General features: G+C 34.9%; 1 protein-coding gene across 1 annotated transcript in view; it reads right to left on the bottom strand.

Annotated features, from left to right (window-relative positions):
• Nucleotides 1-24,108, bottom strand: part of LOC132133752 (alpha-mannosidase 2-like) — a 64,278-nt gene that overhangs the window by 25,559 nt on the left and 14,611 nt on the right. The window contains exons 4-14 of the mRNA XM_059546696.1: nt 21,049-21,220; nt 15,453-15,580; nt 13,355-13,528; nt 7,600-7,786; nt 7,226-7,403; nt 6,897-7,108; nt 1,622-1,807; nt 978-1,092; nt 779-846; nt 412-577; nt 48-278 (exon numbers count right to left, since the gene is read on the bottom strand). Of these exons, the coding sequence (XP_059402679.1) occupies nt 48-278; nt 412-577; nt 779-846; nt 978-1,092; nt 1,622-1,807; nt 6,897-7,108; nt 7,226-7,403; nt 7,600-7,786; nt 13,355-13,528; nt 15,453-15,580; nt 21,049-21,220 (1,817 nt within the window). The remainder of the gene's footprint in view (nt 1-47; nt 279-411; nt 578-778; nt 847-977; nt 1,093-1,621; nt 1,808-6,896; nt 7,109-7,225; nt 7,404-7,599; nt 7,787-13,354; nt 13,529-15,452; nt 15,581-21,048; nt 21,221-24,108) is intronic.

Raw genomic sequence — 24,108 nt, forward strand, 5'->3', positions numbered from 1 at the left:
TGACCTTAAAGCATACATCACATTAGAGTATCAGTCTATTATCTAACCTCTAAAAGACCTGTAGCTGTAGAGATGGAGAGTTTCAGGTGAGGGTTTTCAATGTGCACAGGAGCCGCATCTTGTTGATAGAACTTTGGGAAATGCTCCAGTTTACTGCCTGAAATCTGCTTGCCATCCTGAAGGAACATGTACTTGGCAGCTTCTGTCCTTGGCTCCATTCCTCCCATCAGCTGATACACGCCCAGACCCAGAGCAGCAGCTTGAGCCACAAACGACAACTGTCGAGGAAAAAAACAAACAGTGGCTTGATGATCATTTAAATGTCTTCAAACTAAACACGGACTAGTTTGAAGAATCCACACACTTTCCATAAACAACATACCCCTGATGCATCAATGAAGAAGACCTCACCTGGAAGACGTCGGTAGCAGCATGACTGGGTTCATTCCACACTGCACTGACTTGAGCACGGACCACATGACCAAGAGCATTAAGCACGCGCACTTTAGGAGAAGTCACGTATACTGTAACCATGGATGTCCTAGCTTGCTCTGTGGGGTTGTAAACCACCAACAACCTGGGAACAGCACAAAAAATTAAGCATTCTTATGAAACTTTTGCCACAGATTCTGCTGCCTGTAGTTCATCTACTTCAACACATGTACCAAATCAACATTATTCTGCTATAAGCACAAAAGCTCAGAAAGTAAAACTCCTCTACAGAGAAATTTATTTTTAAGGATATTTAATTTAGAAATTGAAGGAATTATTGATTTACCTTGGTTTTTCACCAATTTCAAGAATAGTTTTGCGAGGTAAGGCATCTTGGGTTGGCTGAACATCATCCTGTAACACAAAACAAGCAAGTGTGACATGCACACCAAATTTCAGAGTGATGCCATATTCAGAGTGATGCCATATTCAAATTTCAGAGTGATGCCATATTCATATTGTAGATGTACAATATGAAAACTCACCATTTGAAGAAAGGGATTTGAAGGATCATGGTAGTATGCTGGTTTGTCCTTGAGCACCAACCAGTGAGCTGAGCTCACAATCACTCGCTTCACATTCAGAATAGAGTGATACAACCTTAAAAATAACACAGATCATGTTGTTTCTACATTATAAATGTGCACGCCACCATTCATGGGATGCATATTATATCACTAACAATAGTGGTTCATATTTGTGACCCTGGACCACAAAAGCAGTCTGAAGTCGCTGGGGTATATTTTTAGCAATAGCCAAAAAAACATTGTATGGGTCAAAATTATGGATTTTTCTTTTATGCCAAAAATCATTAGGATATTAAGTAAAGATCATGTTCCATGAAGATATTTTGTAAATTTCCTATCGTAAATATATAAAAACTTAATTTTTGATTAGTAATATGAATTCATTTGGACAACTTCAAAGGCGATTTTCTCAGTATTTAGATATTTTTGCATTGTGGTTATGGTTATTAAGCAGATGGTAACAACTGCTTTACAAGCAATTTGAAGGTTCTATGCGACTTTTGGGTGAAATGCAACAAATGTATGAAAAGAAACTGAAGAACAAGTAGTATAAGTCTATTATCAGTCTCACTTTCACATATATTTCAGGAAAGATGTGCTACCTTGTTCCATAGTCCACAACCACCCAGTCTTTGCCCGTGCCGGTGATGGCATCATGATGCTGGAAGAGACCTAGATTGCGTCTGGCTTCTGTCAGCAACTTGTAATTATCCACTGCAGGGTAATCACTGGGCTGGCCGTACTTCTGAATATTGGCCAAGGTCAGAGAGTAGAGGACCTCAGCTGCCCTGCGAACAAACATAAAGTGATATATGAAACTCCTTCCCTCGCAAGATCAAAAATTCACACTGAATAAATCCACAGTGTTACAAGAATCCGTCTGGCATCAAAATACCTCCTGAATCCGGCTAATGTTCAAATTTCAGGGAAAAAAAGACAACAGTCATGTACAGTCCCTTTTGTGTTGGGTGTGTCTGAGTGAGAACAACAATGATACCAGAATCTCTCCACATTATAGTAACAATACAGGTGTCATATCTCAGAATAATGACCTTCTCAAATTTTCCACAGCAGATGAAATTCTATAGCTGGGCAAACCTATCAAAACCTGTTGGACAGGAGTCATATTTCACATCTTGAAAAAAACGGCATTAGTTCTCAACCAGGGGCCCGGGACCTCAGTAAATTTACAAGGGTTGCACAGGAGGACTTAAAAAATATTTAAATTAAAAAAAAAAACAGTAGTAATATATTAAAATAATCCAACTCTAATCTAAATTAAAATGCTAAATATACACTATCAATAACTACTAAATCAGTAACTAATGTTGTTCTACAGTTCTTGAAACATCTGGATTTACACAAATCATGGTTCATTTATTTAAAACTTGAATACTCTCAGTTTCTTTAAAAAGTCTGAAAACAAGCAGCTGTCATAATTACAGCAGAAATACTAATACGAACTAAAATACTAATAGAAATAGTAATTTAAATGTACTGTATTCACACATGGTTTAAGTATTTGTTTTGCTACTTTAACTTTACGCTGATTTGAATAAAAAATGAGAATGTAAAAAGTATGAAAATAATTAATTATTTCTAAATTATTTGTTATTAAATTTTTTTTTTTTTTTATTGACATCCACAGCATGACCTCTATCATGAGTACATCAGTAAACTGAAGTGACAAAATTATCCATAGTTTAAATGTATTTAAGGCGAGACACTGCAGGTGAATAGGGCAAAAAAAATAACTAATAGTTATCACCTTACTTACCCAGTTGATTGATTACATTGATTATTGCAAACATTTTTTGTATTACAAGTTTTCAAAAATGTTATGTTTAAATATGCAAATGAGGCATTATTTAATGAAATATGTGCTAATTTGCATAAATGTCTAGTACAAAAATCTGAACACTAGATGGGAGATTCTGGTTATCTTTTTTTGTCACTCCATAATTCAGAAAATACTTTGAACAGCCAGAAAACAATATATTTTCACAATTTTGGGGGGAATAAAATGTTGTATATTATCAAGGAAAATATATATGAACAAATCCCTCTGTAAAAATCTTCAGAATATAGACAGGAATAAAAATGTCAAGTTTGGTGTGTGTAAGTGCTACTGAAGTGGAGATTTATGGCTCAGTGTTGAAGAAAAAACTCATTTTGAGAAAACGGCCTTTAAAAATATGTATTGTAATTGAAATCTATTGACACAAACAGATAAAGGGCTATAAAAGAAACACTTAACAGTGTCTTTTGGATGTTTTCCTTCCACTAGTTTGAAAAAGCACTTTATGAAAAACCAAAAAGGCCAAAATCTCAAAATTGACAGGTGCTTGAAAAAACAGTGTTTTTGCCTGCAGTGTCTCACCTTAAATGTATTAATTGTATTTTTATAGACTAAGTAGTTTCTGCAGATCAAACATTTCAGCATTTCTGTATTTGGTTTCACAGACAGTAGTTATAAGATTAAAATGCGACCTACAAACTTCACATCAAACATACATCTGCTTTCTGCTCCCGCAAGAACAGCCAAACACTGACTTTAATAATTAATTAAACATGAAATGACCTTGGACTGAATATCTCTAATCTGTCTACTGTGTGTGTGTGTGTGTGTGTGTGTGTGTGTGTGTGTGTGTGTGTGTGTGAGAGAGAAACTGAGCAGAGCTGAACAAAGTCCTATTTGCTGGGTGAAAAAGCCATCATGTAGAACGGGGAATAGTTTAACAACTGCATACTGATGAAAACTGTTTCCAGCCTACATTTAGACACCCATCAAAATGCAAATACCATGTTAAATAGAGTTCTCCACATCCATAAGCTGAAGGTGTACCCAGTCTATTCACTTGTGTGATCAGTACAGCGGTCTTTGAGAGGACAGGGTGTAGACGTACAATACAGGAATAAATGAGGGAAATTAATATCCTTATCAGGTATCGCACTTAACAATGACATGCAGGGCAGTCAGACACACACACACACAAACACACATAATATCAAAAAACTCAATCATATACATACAACGTGGTATTTAAATGATGCTTCATAGTACTTCAAATAATACTATGAAATCACTATACCTAATCTATTCCATGGTACCATGTCCATAAAACATGGTAAAACCATGAGACATGAACCAAATCCAAGAGACATGAACCGAAATCCATGAGACATGAACCGAAATCCAAGAGACATGAACCGAAATCCAAGAGACATGAACCAAATCCAAGAGACATGAACCGAAATCCATGAGACATGAACCGAAATCCATGAGACATGAACCGAAATCCATGAGACATGAACCAAATCCATGAGACATGAACCAAATCCATGAGACATGAACCAAATCCAAGAGACATGAACCAAATCCAAGAGACATGAACCGAAATCCAAGAGACATGAACCAAATCCAAGAGACATGAACCAAATCCAAGAGACATGAACCGAAATCCATGAGACATGAACCGAAATCCATGAGACATGAACCGAAATCCATGAGACATGAACCAAATCCATGAGACATGAACCAAATCCATGAGACATGAACCAAATCCATGAGACATGAACCAAATCCATGAGACATGAACCAAATCCAAGAGACATGAACCGAAATCCATGAGACATGAACCGAAATCCATGAGACATGAACCGAAATCCATGAGACATGAACCGAAATCCATGAGACATGAACCGAAATCCATGAGACATGAACCAAATCCATGAGACATGAACCAAATCCATGAGACATGAACCAAATCCATGAGACATGAACCAAATCCAAGAGACATGAACCGAAATCCAAGAGACATGAACCGAAATCCATGAGACATGAACCGAAATCCATGAGACATGAACCGAAATCCATGAGACATGAACCAAATCCATGAGACATGAACCAAATCCAAGAGACATGAACCGAAATCCATGAGACATGAACCGAAATCCATGAGACATGAACCGAAATCCATGAGACATGAACCGAAATCCATGAGACATGAACCGAAATCCATGAGACATGAACCAAATCCATGAGACATGAACCGAAATCCATGAGACATGAACCAAATCCATGAGACATGAACCGAAATCCATGAGACATGAACCAAATCCATGAGACATGAACCAAATCCATGAGACATGAACCAAATGGACCATTTTTGAATGAACAAAAAACATGGGACAAATCACCATGGAAAATTAATTTAAAAAAGGTTTATACCATAGTACTTTTTGTGGTTAGAGGGTTTAAGTTTAGAGCTCTATTGCAAGGTTATTTAAGTATTGTTTAATAAATAAAAGTACTGTATTAGTAAATATTTTAAAAGAGCTTTTTTCTATTTTCAGTTTGGATTATAATATTAATAATAATAATTATTATTATTATTAATTATAGGATAATTTTATTCAATTTGTTTTAGTCATTTTTTATGTGCTTTTCTCATTTTTGTCCGTTTTTAAAAGAAGTTTTAAGGTTTTTCATCTAATATTAACATTTTCCTTTATACAATTTCAGCTCTTTTTTTTAATTACCAAAAGCATTTTTTAACAGTTTTAGTTAACAATAACAACAGTGCTCTACTGATAAACATGAAAAAATGTCTGTAGAGGAGCATGTAGAAAAATCTATGTAGTACATCAATATGTACCACTGTAACGTCTCATTATCTACAACCAGGTCCATTAATGAGAACTGCAAAGACATTTCAATAGTTTCCAGCTGTAAAAAAAAATAACGAATAATCAATTAAATAAGGAATTATTTCTTTCAAACTCCACATACTAGCGGTAATTACTTTATAAAGGGCACTTTCTTAATAAGATACATTTTCATCTTTCTAGGGCCAATAATATCATGTTAAAAAGGTGTCAAGGAGAAAAGTCAATGGCCATGTTCAAATAAATACTAAAGCCACTGAGTCGCTGGCTCAAAACTGGCTGCTTTAGTTTGCTGAGACCTTGTCGCAGGGCTTCAGTCTTATCATGAAAACACAGACATGTGACCTTCAGCTTTGTGTGTTAGTTAGCAGCATACAACCCTGCAAGAAAAAGATGGTAACGTCTGTTATCACAGAGCTCCATTTCATGTAGACAGACTTTACCAGCAACCACGATCAGTTTAGGGGCCGGTTACATAAACTGCTTAGACTAGTCTTAAATGTTAGTCATCTCATTTATTGCAGCAAAACTGGTCATACATTTTTTTAAATCGGTTACATAAAAAAGTAGACTGGTCAAATTTAAATCCGAAAAGTAAGGCTGATAACCACTTTATAAATTGCTAGTTATTTAAACTGGTTCTTTAGACCTGTCTGACTGTGTGTGCATAAGTCAGAAAATTCAAATAATGCTGTTTTTGTGGCTTTTAGAGCATGTGTGTTAGGTCATCTGTATGCTAGTGTACTTTATAAACCAACTTTTAGCAGATAAACACATTTCAAATTCACAGTCGTTTTCCGATGACAAACCAGACCAAAAATATTTTGGTCTTTAAACTTTGAATAAAAAAACAACAGCAACAACAACCAGTGATCACACTTTGAAAAAGTTACATTTCCAGAAAAATGTCATTGATTTATTGTATTGCACAAATTAGCAAGGCATTATAGCTCATAATTAACTTTATGTTCATTTTGAAATCATGGTTTCAAAGGCTAATCAAGTTCAGACATTTTATTTGTTATTTTTACGGTTTCAATTTTTGGACATTGAGACCCAGACCAAAAACATGTATGCATATTTTCATTTTTTTCAGGTTCATATTTTCTCTTTGGTGCAATGAATGACATTTTGGTGCTACAGAGAGCTAAAAGCAATACACTTTTGCTGATCATTTTCCAAAGTGGTAAAAGCTGTGTAAAGGCTTACCGGAGATGTGATTCCAGCACTCTGTCCAGGCGCTTATAGAACGGCCGTGAGGTGAAGTATCCGCTCCAGTAGTGGTCGTCTCGATCCGCGTAAGTGAAAAAGTCTCCACTTACCACAGGCAAAGCCAACTGCCCAACATTCATGCCAACCGGATCCATGCCAGTACTTTTACGCAAGGCCTCGAAATAATCTGAAATCGTTCCAAATTGGGCCTGCAAAGAGAAACAAAAGAGTTATATAGGAAAACATAGAATTATGGCTGAAAATATACCAAGAAGAGTTCACAGTGTGGGCAAGGAAACACTGAAGTCTGTCTAAGGATGCTAGACCTGGACATGAAGCTCAGGGTGAGAATTCATGTAGTCGAAGAGTTTCTGGTAGTTTTCAAACTGTTGGTCCCATTCGACAGCTTCAGTGTAACGGAAATCATCTCCAAGTGGAGCCAGCAGCACATTGGTCCGAAAAAGTTTGGATTTCTTCCTGTACTGGTCCAGCAGCGTCTGAACCCTACATATGGAGAGAATAAACTAAGTGGAGGCAAATCTTAATCTAATCAGAATTGGGGGAACACAAATCCACAAACAATGACACAAGAAAGGGATTCAAAATTGTTATTTACCGGGACAGAGTATTTCAAGACATGGTTCAAAACAATCATGGAGCACATAATGTCCGTGACTGTTACTGGTGTGTATAGCTGTACCTCTCCTGTATGTTATTATCTGTGATAGGCTGAGGAGGAATTCTCCACGGGCAGCTGATTCTTCCTCCCGGCAGCCTTTTAAAGTCAAACTGGCAGCAGATTTTTGGGTCAGGACCACATGTATGGGGAACATCGTAGCTGTAGAATGGCATCATGTGACACAAAATGTCTGAACTCGAGTCCTGATCTGTTGGAACCAAAAACAAATGCGAAGTTACTAGTCTTGTGTGGCCATGCAAACAAGAAGGCCACTGTCTACTGTTAATAGTGTAGCGATAGATGAAATCATTTTCAAATCAAGTCAGTCGGTCAATGTTGCAAATTTAAACAACTAACTTTAACCCGTTGCGAACTCTGCATCCCTATCATGTGGATTCCTAAAGGTAAATGTGACAGCATCTAAAGTCTAATATATTTCAGTTTTACATTTAGTATTGTTATTATGTTATTTCAAGGAAAAAAATTTGTTCGTAATCTTCCCTTTTCTTAACAAAAATAGAAATAGCTATATCGTGGGGCTGCCCGATTATAACAATCATCATAATTGTCGATTATTTCCTTGAAATTGTAATTGCGATTATTAATTTACGATTATCACAATTTACATGTTTATACCATTGTTTGATGCAACTGAATGTCATATTTCTATATGAAAATAAACAAGATAAAAACACTAACTGAAAAACTTTTAGCCTTTTTTTATAGTGTTAAGCCTCAAATGTCAACTATTCATCAGATTATAACATTAAATGATAAAAAAGTTAAAATATGAATGGTATTATAGTGTTATACTAAAACTAAAATTAAAATAATGAAAATACCTTAATATAAAATGTAGAAAGATAAAAACCCATCTTAAGCATGCAGTATAACATAAGTGGACTTTTACGATTAATTGCCACTTTGAAAGATTGCGTAATTGTGGCATCCGTAATTGTAATCGCGATTAGAGATTGAATTAATTGTACTATACTATATCACGATATATATCGTTATCGTGAAATAAGATTTCGGTCAATCAGGTGCAATAAAAATATTCAATTATCCATTCAGCACAGCATGAGCTCCAGAGTGACCTTCATAAAAGCTGTGCAAATAAATAATGCAGGATTTTCCTTTAAATAAGGGACCAGATGTGAAGCTCAGAGTAGTCTGGCTGTCTGTTAAATGGTAATATATGGAATTAAATTGAACAGTGAATGAACATTGAACAAATGAACTGTAATCATATTTGTTCAGCACCGGCTACAGTCAGAGATCTAAGTTAAGCTAAGAGTCCATTTTTCCAGGGTTTTAAACACTAGGTCTGGAAAAAACAGCATATCCCAAAACAGATGCACGACACTGAACAGGCAGACAATGGAAAACAATAGATGGGATGTAGGAGGACATTTCCTCTGACTCCTCTTTTGTTTGCCATTCTCAGCTCTTATTTTTCATTTAAATCATTAGAGGACAAGTGCCAATGGAGCAACATACAGCAGCAAAAATATTATCATGACAACATACAATTATACTGCTAATCTCAAAACATGTGGCATCTGCAAACAAATGCTACTAGATCTACACTTTTTGAGCCACCTTTACAATGATTTTACCAAGCTCGTTTTCAGTGAGGTCAGTTCTCCTCAAGTTCACACATGCAGAGTAACCACAGGTGTATTTCATCACATTAAATATAAGCACTTAACTATGAATTGAGAAACCTTATACCCTATATAACGAGAGATTTGGAGAGTTAAAGGTTTCTGCACAAAATATTATTATTAATATTATAGTATTATTACTTTCATAATTAAAGAAAGAAAGAAAGAAAGAAAGAAGTGTTTTAAAATGATTAGACTTTTTGAAGACATTTCCAATTTAATACTTAATAGATAGCCTATAAGTAAAATTCATTAAATTGAAAGAGGCTAGGCTGTAGTGCAGCATTAAACAAATGAACTTAGTGGTTTCAATTTATAAATACATTTTAAGAAATCATTAGTAAGCTTCTGTAACACACCTTTCTTTCTTTGATCTCCTTTATTAGAATAACAAAGCTTATAATAAGACTAAAAATAACCAGTTACAAAACCAAAGGGCATTAGAGTTTTAACCTTTAAATCCTTTGTTTTTTGCAACGGGTTATTTGGTGCAAAGAATCCTTTGAAAAGGGCCACTGAAGTAGTTTTTTGAGCACTTTGGTTTGAAACAACTCGAAAACATGGCTGCAGTTCTGCTCCCTTCTGTTTTTTTCCTTTTTTATTTTAATCTCCATTAATTAATTATTAATTTATGCTGTTCGGAATGCGTTGTTAATGCTTCATAACTAGGGGTGTAACGATTCACTCGTTTTCTCGATGCATCGATTACAAACCCTGTCGATTCATATGCATCGATCTTGAAACATGATTTTTGAATCGTGAATTGCCGATCTTGGACAGTAATCGATTAAAAATGCTAAGAATCGAATGAATCCCGATTTCTATAGCGATTCAATGCTTTCAAAATGTATACACATTAAATTACTACACGCACAAATTAATGGAGACCTTGAAGAGTGTTCGTGAATCGTGCCTCTTATCTGTCCTTCACGCGCTCCACTGTTTACCGACTGAGACTGTCACAGGATTGCGCTAGCGCTCCGTTCGTCTCTGACGCAGCTGACGTGTGATCTATAGGACTCGTGTCCAGTAATGCTAACGTGAAGTAGTTATACCTTTCTGTAGTTTGTCAATGGCTCTCTGCATCTTACCGACGGAGTTACCGGAGCCGTCGACAGCTGTATTTATTGCATGGACGGAGCAGAAATGTAAGTGTCTAAATCATATGCACAGTTCCATTGAATTATAAATGTGTTTAAAGAATGCGGATGAACCGAATATACGAAGGAAACTTTTAAAATTAACCACAGCATTAACAACGTCCTTGAAATAAGAGCGCGAGATTTATCTGATAATATGCATGAAAGTAGCGTTTGTTTCATTAGCAAACAGACATCTGGCATGTTTTCCCTCAGGATCATTCGCTGATGGAGAGGAAAAGTTAAATAGAGATGAAGACGTTTTCACACTGAAAGAGAAGCGATCTCGCTCTCATAGACGTGCCAGGCTTTATCTGCAGCTAAACTGAATAAAAGCAGAATGAACTGATGAAACTAAAAAAAACCCACAAACAATTTATGAATGATGCAGTGCTAATTGACATTTATTACAGTACAGAAACTATAAAGTATATTTTCTACCTTATTCTGTGCAGAAATTTTAAATAATTGCTAATTAAATGTAGCCTAGTATATAAAACAATCATAAAATTGCCATTAGGAAAAAAATATCGATTACAAATGATTGATTATTGTCCAGCAGTGTATTTGATTTATTAGAGCTAATTAAAAGTAATTAAAAAAGAAGATAATTCCTTGTAAAAAAAAATTATAATAATAATTATTATTATTATTATTATTATTATATAGGCTACATACATAAAATGATTGTATTTGACATTTCTGTCACTTCTGAAATTATGACTACGCCCCTGGTGTGTCAAATGTTAGCTTATACATAATACTCTTTAAGCTCTTTTTTAAAAACTTGGCTTACATACATTTTTACGTATGCCATGTCGCATCATTAAACTATCATTTAACAATGGACAAAAGGTTTTTTTTTTTTTTACCTATGGTTCTCTAACCATAAATGCTACTGTAATTTGCCCCCTGACTAAGCATTTAAAGAATTTAGTATAAGCATTTAAATAATCCCATGAATGCACTTAAAGAATGCAGAATCAAATCTTTATAATCGAATTTAATTGTGAATCGAATCGAATTGAATCGTTCTAAATTTGCAAAAATCATTCTTGAATCGAATCGAAAACCTATGAATCGTAATCGAATCGAAGCCTTGCCAAAGATTCACAACCCTATTCATAACCAAAAAAGTTCCAAATTGCATTTTCTGAACAGCATAAATATTGTTTTATTATTTAAAGTCTATTAATATCATATCTTTGTGCATTTTTTTTTTTTTGCTTGTAAATTTTTTTTCTAATACAACGACCTTCAAGGGTGACACAAATGTCTCTACATTTTACACTCTGCATGCTTTATTCCTTGTAACAGCTCAAGAAATGAGAGCTTTTTTTTTCTTTTTCAAAATACAACATTTGGCATGAGGTCTTTGACTGAACACTATTGACATGTAGCTACATGCAGGATGTTACCAAAAATATTTATCCAAAGGAAAGGGAAAAGGAAAGTGTCTAGGATGGTGTGATGAACAGTCACTGTACCATTATTTTAACCACGCTTCCTTGTGTGGTTTCTGACCTCCTGATGAGTCTGAGGAACTCTAGCAACATAAACACTACAGTTTAGCTTCGAGCACTTTTTGGTGAGGTTGATCATTATCGCTCCTGTTTGTGTGGTTATCTTTAAAGGTGTGTGTCTGAATGACCTCCAGTGATGGAGATGCATCTGGAACAGGAGGTGAGCTTTTACAAGGCACAGACTTTGTTAGGTCGGTTACCAACTGCTCCGGGGCCAACAGCTGCAGATGCTTCATGGAAAACTGAATTTATCTCACTTACACCTCTGTCTCTAAATTCGTGAGACTAAATGTAGCGAGCAGCCCCACCTATCAAGGTTTTAATCCGCATAATCACTAACTAAAAGATGATAATCAAATGCATCATATTTACCAGTTATATAATACGGAAATTCATCATAAACATTAAAGCACTGAATAAATGAACTCTAAAAAAAGCTTTTTCAATAAAAACATTGTTTTTTTTATTAGTGGTCGACCGATATATCGGCCGATACTTTAAATGTTTTTATATATTGGCATCGGCCAATAAGTTTTTCTGTTTGGCTGATATATGAGAACGGCAGCGCCTGAGCATACAGTGCTCACATTGTCCCTCTTGTTTACTGTCGTTGTAAACAGCGCTGTCTAATACAGACAGAAGTCTGTCTAATAATCGAATAGAATGGTTAAACTAAGGAATTAATGTATACAAAAAGTATTATAATAATTGCTTTTATATTATTAGGAAAATACTTTCTCGTTTGCCGTCAGGACTAAGCAAGTACGCATTAATATGATTTATAATATTTCTTTGAATAGCTAATGAACATTTATTTTCCCAAACCTTGCAAACTTAGTTGAAACTAGCTTTGAGATCTTATGAAGTGTGCATTTTTTTCCAGCATGATCGTGTTTTTTCTCTGTGTGACGGTCGGTCGAAATTGTGAACTGAATGCTTTAAACTTTAAACTCTAGATTTAAAATTATGCTGTGCTTTATGCATTTGCCCACTGTCATATTCATTTCATTTTCACTTTGTGCTGTATGTAAAATTAGTCTTACCCTGGCTTTATTTGAAAAATATGATTCCCAATGCACACAAACTTCCCAGACAACTGAGTGCCCTGTTGGTTACAGTGTTTACTTGCTTTTAAATTATATTTTTATTAAATATTTATTTATTTGTGAAAAATATAAGTATAAGTATGTTTATTTTACACATTTATTTTTAAGCCATTGTCAAATTATTAAAAATTTCATAAATATTAATAAAAATAAACACAAAAAAAAGCAAAAATTATCAATATATATAAAAAATTAAATATATATATATATATATATATAGGCTTTATATCAGCTTTCGGCCACCCTGCTTTCCAAGATATCGGTATCGGCTGTCAAAAAAACCATATCGGTCGACCACTATTTTTTATCCTCTATTTCCTACATCAAGATCAGTTGCTCACCCCAGTTCTGTCTCCAGAAGAACTCCAGGGTCTTCTGAGAGGCAAAGTGTTTCTTCACTGAGTAGTGCACTCTCTGGATCAGCATGTTAGATAGACCGGCTTGTCTGAGCAGGTAAGCATGGGTAGGAGTGTGACCGAACGGATCCACAGCCCAGCCAGTCTTGGGTTTCACTCCTAACAAAAAAAGAGGAGGAATATGACACAGTATTACATACTAAACTTACTAAAAGGGTGTAGTTTTAAGTGCATCCACCACTAAATGTAGTTAAAACGTAACATATTGAACAAAAATGTTCAAAGAGTTTTCAGTATAGAAAAATATCAATTATATGTATTAATATTGCTGATGATTATTTTTACTTAATGCGTATTATGTAACTGATGCGTATAAACGGTTAATGATTCAATAATATTCTTATTCAGTGTTCAATAATTAAAAAACAGTATGTAAAACATACAATGATTATTTAACAGATTTAACTATTTAACTTAATTGTTTTTACTGCATTGACTGTAAGCCATCAGATCACAGATTAAAGGTATTTCTGTCTTGGCGAATATTCACACAAATATAATCGGTTATGTCTTAAATGAACATTTTGGTAACTGTTGGAGAAAAACATCAGATGTGTAACATTATATTAGTAGGTCTTAATACACAGGTGCATGTCAATATATTAGAATGTCATGGAAAAGTTAATTTATCTCAGTAATTTAACTCAAATTGTGAAATTCAGTGCAAACAGACTGAAGTAGGTTAAGTCTTCGGGTCTTTTAATTGTGATGATTTTGGCTCACATTTAACAAAAACCCACACAAAGTTAATACACGAATTTCACAATTTAAGTTGAATTACTGAAATGAATGAATCTTCTGTGATTGGCCAATACACCCCGCGAGGTGCATTGTGGTATAATGGAAATTAAAAAAAAGTTGAACATATATTTAAATTGGTGGTATTACCAGAGATTTTAAGTTATCGTTGCGAGTTTGTTTTTGAAACTTCAGAAAAGTTTAACTCGATTTTTTTCAAAACTTGACTTTAAACAAGTGTACCTCAGCCATTCCAACAAATCATACATCATTTTTAAGATTTTTTAATGGATAATGTGAAACTCACAATAGATCATTTTTTAAAAATGTGTTCATTGTGACTTATTTTTCCAGCACGGGTCACTATATAGATTTCTTTAGCTATAGCACCCATTCCTAGTCACATTTTTAGAAAAAGCAAGGTCACATTTTTAATGCGGATAAAGAAACACTAATAAATTCAGCAGAGCATTTACAACAGCTCTGATGGTAAAGCGAGGAACTCATGGATCAGATTGAAACACAGGAGTAACACAAGTAATCTTGAAGGATAGATGTCCCCCGAAGAGACACGTTTCTATATTCATGAGCAAACCTGAACACAGCGGCACAGAGTAACACTGGGAATTAGCATCATTGGTGAAACGAGTGCTGTTTGAAAGGCTCACTGTAGTATCAGTCTCTCCAATCAATCTATATTTGAAAACCAGTCCACAGACAGCGGAGATATCAGGAGAGCAGATGGTAGAGTGGATGTGCAGAAATGAGAGCCAGGGCTTTCCTCCACATTTTAATATACTAATAATGAACATTGAAAAGAAAAATCTCCCAGAGGTCTTTGACCCAATATACGAAGCATAAATATGTAGAAGAGCGAAAATTCCTTATAGTATTGCAGTTAAGAGGTTTAACATTCTTGGTTTCACAACCCACATTTTGAGTTGAGGCTGATTCAGAATTTAAATGGGTCTCAAACAAGATATTATTACCCAGTATAACCTAGGACCGCCCACAGTCGCTTCAAACTGGAAACTTCTTCCTCGATCTAGCAAGTTCTAATCTAATTGGCTGGCTTTACATAACTTCCATATCAGTCCGCCTGGAAACAAAGTTTCATTCATCTTTTTTTTTTTACGCTGGTATATTATATATATATTACGTAGTTATGAAACATACTTGACATATTTTTTGCTATTTCCAGGACTGTTAGTTTTGATGTGAAGATAAGTAACTGAATGAATAAAAAAGGGGAAGTTAAAGGGTGAGATGCAATAGATTTACATACCCAAATTTCTCTCCAACCACTGGTGACCTTCAACTAACTGATCTATCAAGGCAAAATAGTGAGAGTTGGCTTCGTCAGGCATCACCCAGCCTCCTGTAGCCACCTCGAGCTGACCGCTCTCTATCAGCCTGCGTTACAGAAAGAGACAGTCAATGAAAGAGAAGAAAGGGGAATCGTATTTACCCTACTTAGTTGACATGAAACTGCATTCACAATGCAACTGTACTTCTGTAATGTGTTTTTATGAGATACATTACAGATTTCACAAGAAAAAAAGCAAGGTGGGACTTGATTGGATCAAGAAAAGCAGGGTTATTTTCTTAACTGAAGCTACAACTGTAGTTCTACGGAGTCTTTTCTTTGATATGCCATAGCAAATGTAGGTATTGTAGCCATGACTTAAGAATTTGCACTCACGTCTTATTTTTTGGTATGACTGGGCGATTTTTTTCTGATTTTATTGATTCATTAGAATGTAATGTGTTGCCATGATTTTAATTTAAACACCCTTGACTTTTTGAGTTAACCCCCAAAACTGCTTTAGAGAAAGTAGAGAAGATTTGTATTTTCAGCAGGTTGCAGTTAAGTTTTCGTACTAACACCCTCCCAAGTTTTAGTTAAATCCTGGCCAAGTTGTACTAATTCACTCCCTGGTTTCAGATACTCTGGTTTTAGATTAATCATGGCCATGTTGTATTAATTTTTTCCTTAGTTTTAATTCAAGCAGGGTCTGTGCCATTGGGGGCCTCAGGGGGCCAGGCCCTGCCACCTTGGTCCTGATTTTAGGAAGATTTTAGGAAGATCTCCCACTCTGATAAATGAGAAGGGGAGTGGGTGGATGTCGGCTGTTAACAAAGACTATAAAATACCCAAGAGGTCTCACTCATACAGTTTTGAATGGGGGAAAAAATGCAACGCTGAATATGGCCGCTCTATTGAATGAAGCCCAGCCTTCTGAATAAAAGAGTCAATCGCTAAAGTCTGTAAAGTCCTCGTGTCAACCACAGCTGCCATTAAAAGTCCTGGCTGCTATAGAAACAGTCAGTGTTCGGAGACGTGTGATCTGGACTGCACATGCGCAATGGCTGGTCTAGCCTGAGAAAATATGTTTTTTTAATGCTATTTGAGCAAATGAAACAAGATTCATGAGACTGCTGTTGTCAGTTTAATTGGTGATATGATATCAAGCACTCAAAGCACTCTACATTGTGAAAGGGAGTCTCCTCGTCCACCACCAGTTTTTTATGCTCATTATGATGTTTTCCCCATCGATATTGGAACACACGCGAAGTACAAAGCCTATTTTATGTAATAAATAATACTTTAGCTTATAATAGTTAATACATTGTGAATTTGGAAACATCTGGATTTGTACTGAATGAGAGAGTTCGGCTATGAGCCCAAATTTACTTTCAGTTTCCCTTTAAATTAATTTGTTTTGGCTTGTTTAAAGCTTGTTTTTAGGGAAAACTAAAACAGCCTTTATGTTAATAGTGTTTAAAACTCTGACTTTGTTGCAGCCTGGAATTGAACTGCTGGTTTCGTCTGGTCAGAGGAGAACTGGCCCCCCAACTGAGCCTGGTTTCTCCCAAGGTTTTTTTTCTCCATTCTGTCACCGATGGAGTTTTGGTTCCCTGCCTCTGACTTTCTTAGTTGGGGACACTTCATTTACAGTGATATCATTGGCTTGATTGCAAATGATTGCAAAGATACTATTTAAACGGAACAGAGATGAATGATGATGACATCACTGAAGTCAATGATGAACTGCCTTTAACTGTCATTTTTCACTACTGACACACTAATTTTCCTAGGTAATGTTGTTCAGTTGCTTTGACACAATCTGTTTTTGCACTATATAAATAAACTGACTTGACTTGATTTGACTTTAGGCCTGTCAGTATTATTTCTTAATGTAATATCAGTTTATTGTTGTTTTATTACAATTTTATTTTAATAAAAAAAAAAAATACATAAAATAAACTAGATGAGAAGCACTTATTCAAGAGTGGATGAGTCAGACTGCTTTGTCTGTTTGGAAGAAGTCATCCCATCTGCAACATTAATATTGTTTGATGAAATGTTATAAAGACTTTTTTCTTAACTTTACAATAACATGCACAGTAAAACCAGGAAAGTATAAGTATATAAAGAACAAAGTTAATGTGGATGTCTTTAAACTAAGATAATCATAGCTTTAAAGAGGACAGTGGAGCTGCAAATATTTCACCACTGCAACATCATCGACAGCTTTTCTTCAGGGGTTTTACTGCAAAGCACTTTCTCCACTTTGCGGCTTTAAACATGGTTACAATTTTATTTTTTTTAATCTTCAGATTTATTGAGTTTTGAAGCTGCAAACTAATAATTTTCTTGAACAGAGATGAGACACCTTGGGTAATGGCATCCCTTATTAGAAGTAGAGTTCTCCAGGCCTGATTGCTATTCAGCAGCTTTTCTCTGTAATGCTGAATATTTCAGCTGCGAATCGTATAGAGTGGCCCTCTGGAGGCCAGTAATAAGAGCAGTGGTAGCAAAACCAAGAGCACTAGCTCAGCACATAACGAACAGAAACTTTCAAAATTACTTTGAAAAATGATCTGTTATTCTCGAATCAATCGCTGGCCAAGAAAATGGGCCACTGTGATTAGACCCTTCATTAAAGTCAACGCAAAATCAAAAACCACCCTATTCACTTTTGTAGTGTTCTCGTGCAGTGTGTTGAAACTCTGACTAAACACCAAGTTAAACCGTAGCCAATGAAGACAGAATGACACGTAGTAAGGTTGATCATTTACTGTCCCTCTTCCTCATTAACATTTGTGGTGAAAACTGTAATAAAACAATACAGCAATATTCAGTGTCCAGTGTCTTGACTAACATAGCATTATAAATGACTTTAACATAAAGATAAACTACTGTTCTCTTTGTAGCAGCGATTACAATGGTTATAGCATTGCTGAGAGATTGTACACAATGGTAAACAACAATTTTTAGTAACTTATCAAAACATCGTCTTTTTAACAAAATCATCACTAATATGTGATCTTTAAAGAGCCAGTAAGATGAAAATTCTAAGCTTCCTATAACTGTTTATAAGTCCTGTACAACAGGTTTAAATCCATGCAAGGTTAAAAAACGTTGTCATTTTGTCAAAATATCATTTTAAAATTACCTCAATTCTCAGAGATCCCCAAACGGTTCACGCAAAGCTGTTCAAAAGATTCAGTTTCCTTAAACCATACCTTTCGGTAGCATACCGTGTTCTGATTGGTCAACTGACAACTTAAACGGTAAACAATGCGTTAGCATTAACATATAGTGCTAGCGCGACATACTGATAAAGACGCTCGGGAGAAAACAAACACATAACTTCATAATCATACTTACAGGTTGTGATTCGGAGATGCTTGTTGGTCCAAATAAAGTTGGTAATGAACCCTCTTTTATGGCCAAACGCTTTGAAAATCCCGCCTTGAACTCACCGAGATTAGAAAAGCAGTCATCAGTGAAATGTTGTGAACACAACAAAAGGGATTTGTTGTACTGCTCTGGTATTGTGGTAAAAATGAATTTTAGCCATTGGTTCTTCTGCTCTTCATTCTTTGGCAGTGAAAATAAAACAAACTTGCCTTTACAATTAAAAACACACTGTCTCCTCGACATGATGCTATCACACCAACTACTAACCAGAGCGTCTGTGTGGGGGGTGGGGCAGGTCAGAGTTTTGTTTCTCCCAAGACGGTAGGCGGAGATTATTATGCAAAGTGTTCTCGTTACGTACAAAGAGATGGGCAAAAGATTTGAAATCTATAACGACTCGTTTCAGCGATTCAGAGTCGACTCCTTACTTTAGAAGCCAATAACTTTATAAATCGTGTACTTTTTGGTTTAATTACTTTGCACATTGTTTACACTGATGGACAGCTACATCATACACTGTAATACAGGTAATTTTTGATTTCCCATCTGTGTGGCTCTTTAACGTATCTAGTGTTATATTAATGAACTTACGGCATTGCCTCTGTGATGCTTTTAAGTGGATGCGACGGATTATCAGAGAGAGCACACCATGTCTGTCTCATTGTTTTTCATGCAGAACTAACTAACAGGAAGTGACTAAACAGGAAGTGACTTCATCACATGAAACAAAAAATAGAATTTTTACAAATGAGTTAGACAAAGAAAAAGTAATTATGAACTTCACATTTTCACTTGAAAATTTTTACCAAAAATAATTAAAGCTGATAATTGAAACTTAAATTTCTTAAAGGGCAACACAACTTTCTTCGCACATGTTCCTGGGCTTATTGTGCATGATTTATTAATGTAGGTTATTTGAAACAATTCAAAAATGTAATAACTTTACAGAGACATGCCAAATAAAATGATTACAAAGATAATTTTATGATGACTTTGACCCTACTATGAACTTTTCTCCATCATTTAAGACATATTTGGTTGATTTTTTACACTACAGAAGCAATTTAGACCATGGAATATATGTTTACCCCTCTTAGAAGGGGAAATCTGAGACTAAATGCTTCCTGTAACTAGTTAAATGTTAGAAGAGCATGAAATTAGGTTAGACCAGTCTGAAAATATTCTGACATACTCTTTGATTAACACAAATTTCAAATGTCTCATTGCCGATACTGAAAATTAAATAATATATATCAGCATAGATTGGAATTTATGGACTTATCTGCAGTTCCCATTTTCCATAACGCACTAGGCAGACTCCTGAGCTCAGTCAACTTGATTTATTCTGAAGATACACCTCCATGTATGTGGCAGTAAAAGAAATTGAATCATTATGCTAGACCTAGATTCACCTGATATAAAATAAAATAAACCTGCTCATGCCTGCCAAAAATCTTGATTTGGAGTCAGCCAAGGCCATCTTGGAAATAAACCTGAGGGTTGGGGTGAATGTTCACAAAGAATAGAGCTTGTTTGCTTCAAACTCTTTCTGTGCATCAAATCAATAGTGAATAAATATTGGCGTTGGATTTTTCATTTGGCTTCAGCCGTTTTGAAAGATGCTTTAATTGGAATTCAAACCGACAGCAGAAATGTTTACTACATTTCCACATGGCATTTGTGTTTTTTCCCAAGGCTAGCTCAACAGTGAACATGACCAATTCTGTATATTTGACATGGATTTATAGCCCATCCTCTCTTGTGGCAGGGTCAACTTTGCAATATGTAAATATGTACTGATGACATCTTTAAACAAATAACATTGATTAACAATCGTTTAAAATGGAAGACATTAACAGATTTTTGGGAAAGTTTCAAGAGAAGAGAATGGTTATGAAAATAAACACATACTAGAAAATATATACAGTGTGTATTGTACCAATATCTTAATTTAATTTAGTTTTTCTTTTATTTTTGCGCATAAACCATCACCTGAGAGCTAGGCAATAAAGTACTTAATTAAAATGGGACCAAAAGCACAATGGAGATCTCCTCAATATCTCCCAGTCTTGCTTACACCAGACCTGTGTGTGTTAACGCTGCAAATAATGAATCCGTAGCTTACACCGAAGCATGAGGATGAATGGATATTAACAGCAGAGAAAAACCTCACCTCCTGACAGCATCTTGTTTCTGCTCATCGATGCCGTCCCACCATTTTGAAAAATACGAGATCTCAGACCAGATCATTTTTCGCCGACTGTCTTCGTGTAACTTCACCACCATGTTGTTGAGAATGTGTTGCGTCTGGTCTCGGTAGTAGTCATCGAATGTCTTCAGCCAGCCTGAGCAGAACAACACACAAAACGTTTCACAGAGGTTGCTGAGATGATGTCATGAACCTACAACAAATTTCGGCCACAAACATGAAAATACTGTCATAATTTATTCACTTTCATGTTATTCCAAACCATAAAAGGGATATGGTTTAACAGAATGCCCAAGCTATTTAATGGGGGTCACCATTTACTTTTTAATGTACTGAAAGAGTAGCTTGGATAAATATATCATTTAGTGTTAAATGCAAGAAATTAGTAGTATGTTACGCCTTTAAAGGGATATCAGAAGTACGGTATCAAAATGCTTTTGGACATGTTATACAAATGCGATCAAAATTATTCAACCCCCCCAGAGACTATAACAATTTATAAATGTCAGCTTTTATGAAGATCTGAGGAATTTTTATAGCATCTAACAGTTTAATAGCATATCACAAGTGATATTGTCAATATATAATGTAATATTTTTGAGTTATATGATTTTTAAGATTAGGTACAAAATTAAGCCCTTTGGAAACTCTTAACTTGTTTTTGTTATATATTTTGTTATACTCTTAACTCTTTTTTGTTATATATATAATTCCATATATAATTCCACATGTGTTAATTCATAGTTTTGATGCCTTAAGTGTGAATCTACAATTTTCATAGTCATGAAAATTAACTGTATATCAGAGGCTCTTTGTGGGATTGGACCCCATGCGTCCTATTGTGTATGTTTTGTAGGCAATGTTAAAAGTGATACTGGTTGACTTTGAATAAATCTAATTGTCTTCAATCTGTCTTCCCATCTTTTTCTTCTACAACTCAATGTGTAATTGTTATTGAAAAAGTCTATGTAAAGTTGATCACTATACTGTTAAGAATATAGACATTTAGATTTCTTTTCTGAGGTTATAACCGGGACTCAATTAAAATGTTTATTCACATTTGATTAGGTTAATTTTACTATGAACATAAAGTTCATAAAACCTAATTAAAATGAGTACAGGTTACTTGTAGCAACCCATAAACATGTTACCTGTACCAAGAAAATTACGTTTATCTAAAACTGAGTAATACTAGCACTTATTAGTTAACTCAACTTGATTTTGTTGCATTTTAATTAAGTAATGTTACAGAGATTATTATACTTAAAGTCTGCAAGTTGACTCAACTTAAAACATCCAGCCACTTGCCTCACTTTTTATATGTTAGATCTAGGTATTACTTTTTACAGTGTACCATAATTATATTACAAATTATTCAGAATTTGGAATGCATTTTAAGAATACTATTCCCATCATCTGGTCAAAATGCACAACACTGCTGTATGCTCCTTGAAAGATGTGTGTGTGCTCTGATGTAAACAAACACGCATGAGAAGCACATGGTGAACGTGAGAGACCTGAATGAAAGCACATTCATTCTCTGACAGCAGATGGCGCTAAACTGCCTTGGAAAACCTTGGAAACCCCATAAATAAAGCAGCTGCTACTTTCTCAAATGTATTTAAATAGACATTCAAATTTGAGGATTTGCTGTGTTGTTTATCACAGCCAAATACTTAAATATTTAGACTTAATAGGCTATTTATTTAAAAAAAAATGTTTTTTTCATTTTAATCTGGACTACAACATGCCCTAGAGTTTTGATTCTTTATTGTTAATTCACACTTTACATTAGGGCTTCATTAGTTAACATTAGTTAATTCGGTAACACTTTAGTAAAGGGTCCAATTCTCACTAATAACTAGTTGCTTATTAGCATGCCTATTATTAACATGTTGGCTGTTTATTAGTGCTTATAAAGTACATATAATGCATGACATCCATAATCCTACCCAATACCCTAAACTTAACAACTACATTATAAACTATTAATAAGCAGCAAATTAGAAATTAATTGAGGCAAAAGTTATAGTTAATGGTTAATTAATAATGAGAACTGGACCTTAAAATAAAGTGTGACCTAAATAGGTTATTTAACCTGTTATACTGTATTATGACCCCTTTTTGAAACTAAATTTCAATACCATGATAATACCGTATACCGTGATAAAAGCATCAGCAATTAATCGCAATAGGAAAATTTTATACCGGCATATCACTAACACCAACCAAGAAGAACATAAATGGTTAAAATACATTTGGAGAGACCAGTGGAGTTCTGGAAGAATGTTTTATGGAGTGATGTGTCCAAACTTTTGTCTGGTGCAAAAGAGGTGTTTTTTATGTTTGCCCATAAGGTTGGACCAGTCTTGTTATGGGGGTGTTTCGCTACTGCAGGAAATGGAAATCTTGATTCTATAAAGGACATCAAGGATTCTTTGAAATATCAGGCTAGTAAAACTATGTTTTAAGAAACAGTCCTTTAAAACAATTTACATTATTAACTATTTGCTTATTACTTACTAGCATATTGGCTGTTTATAAGTACTTATAAACAGGGTGCGATTTGTGAAAAAAACAGGGGGGGGGGGGGGTGTTTTGAAACATTTTAATTCATAAAAATAAATCATGAGAACATTAAATATATGACGCCATGCGCTAATTAGCATATTTATGACGTAAGTGCGTCGTATTGTATTGCCTCCCTATGCTCACATACTGCAATTTAATTTAGCCATTTAATTTAATTCTCAATAAAACAGTTTTTATTACTATATTTTAATGTTTCTGTTGTCAGACAACGGAATATTACAATGATTGAAACGCGGTACATTAAGACTACATAACCAGCTCTCAAAGATTAATCTGCACTAATGAAATCAAATACACATACGATAAAGTCAGTGGTTGTGCTGTGACTGATGTCGTTTATACTTGCTTGTAAAATAGAGTTAGAAGCAACAGAATATCTTTTTTTTTTACTGAAAGTGCTGTTCCTCTCTGCGCTCGCTGAACACAGCAGAA

This window comes from Carassius carassius, chromosome 4 (genome assembly GCF_963082965.1).
Source record: "Carassius carassius chromosome 4, fCarCar2.1, whole genome shotgun sequence".
Taxonomy (NCBI): domain Eukaryota; kingdom Metazoa; phylum Chordata; class Actinopteri; order Cypriniformes; family Cyprinidae; genus Carassius; species Carassius carassius.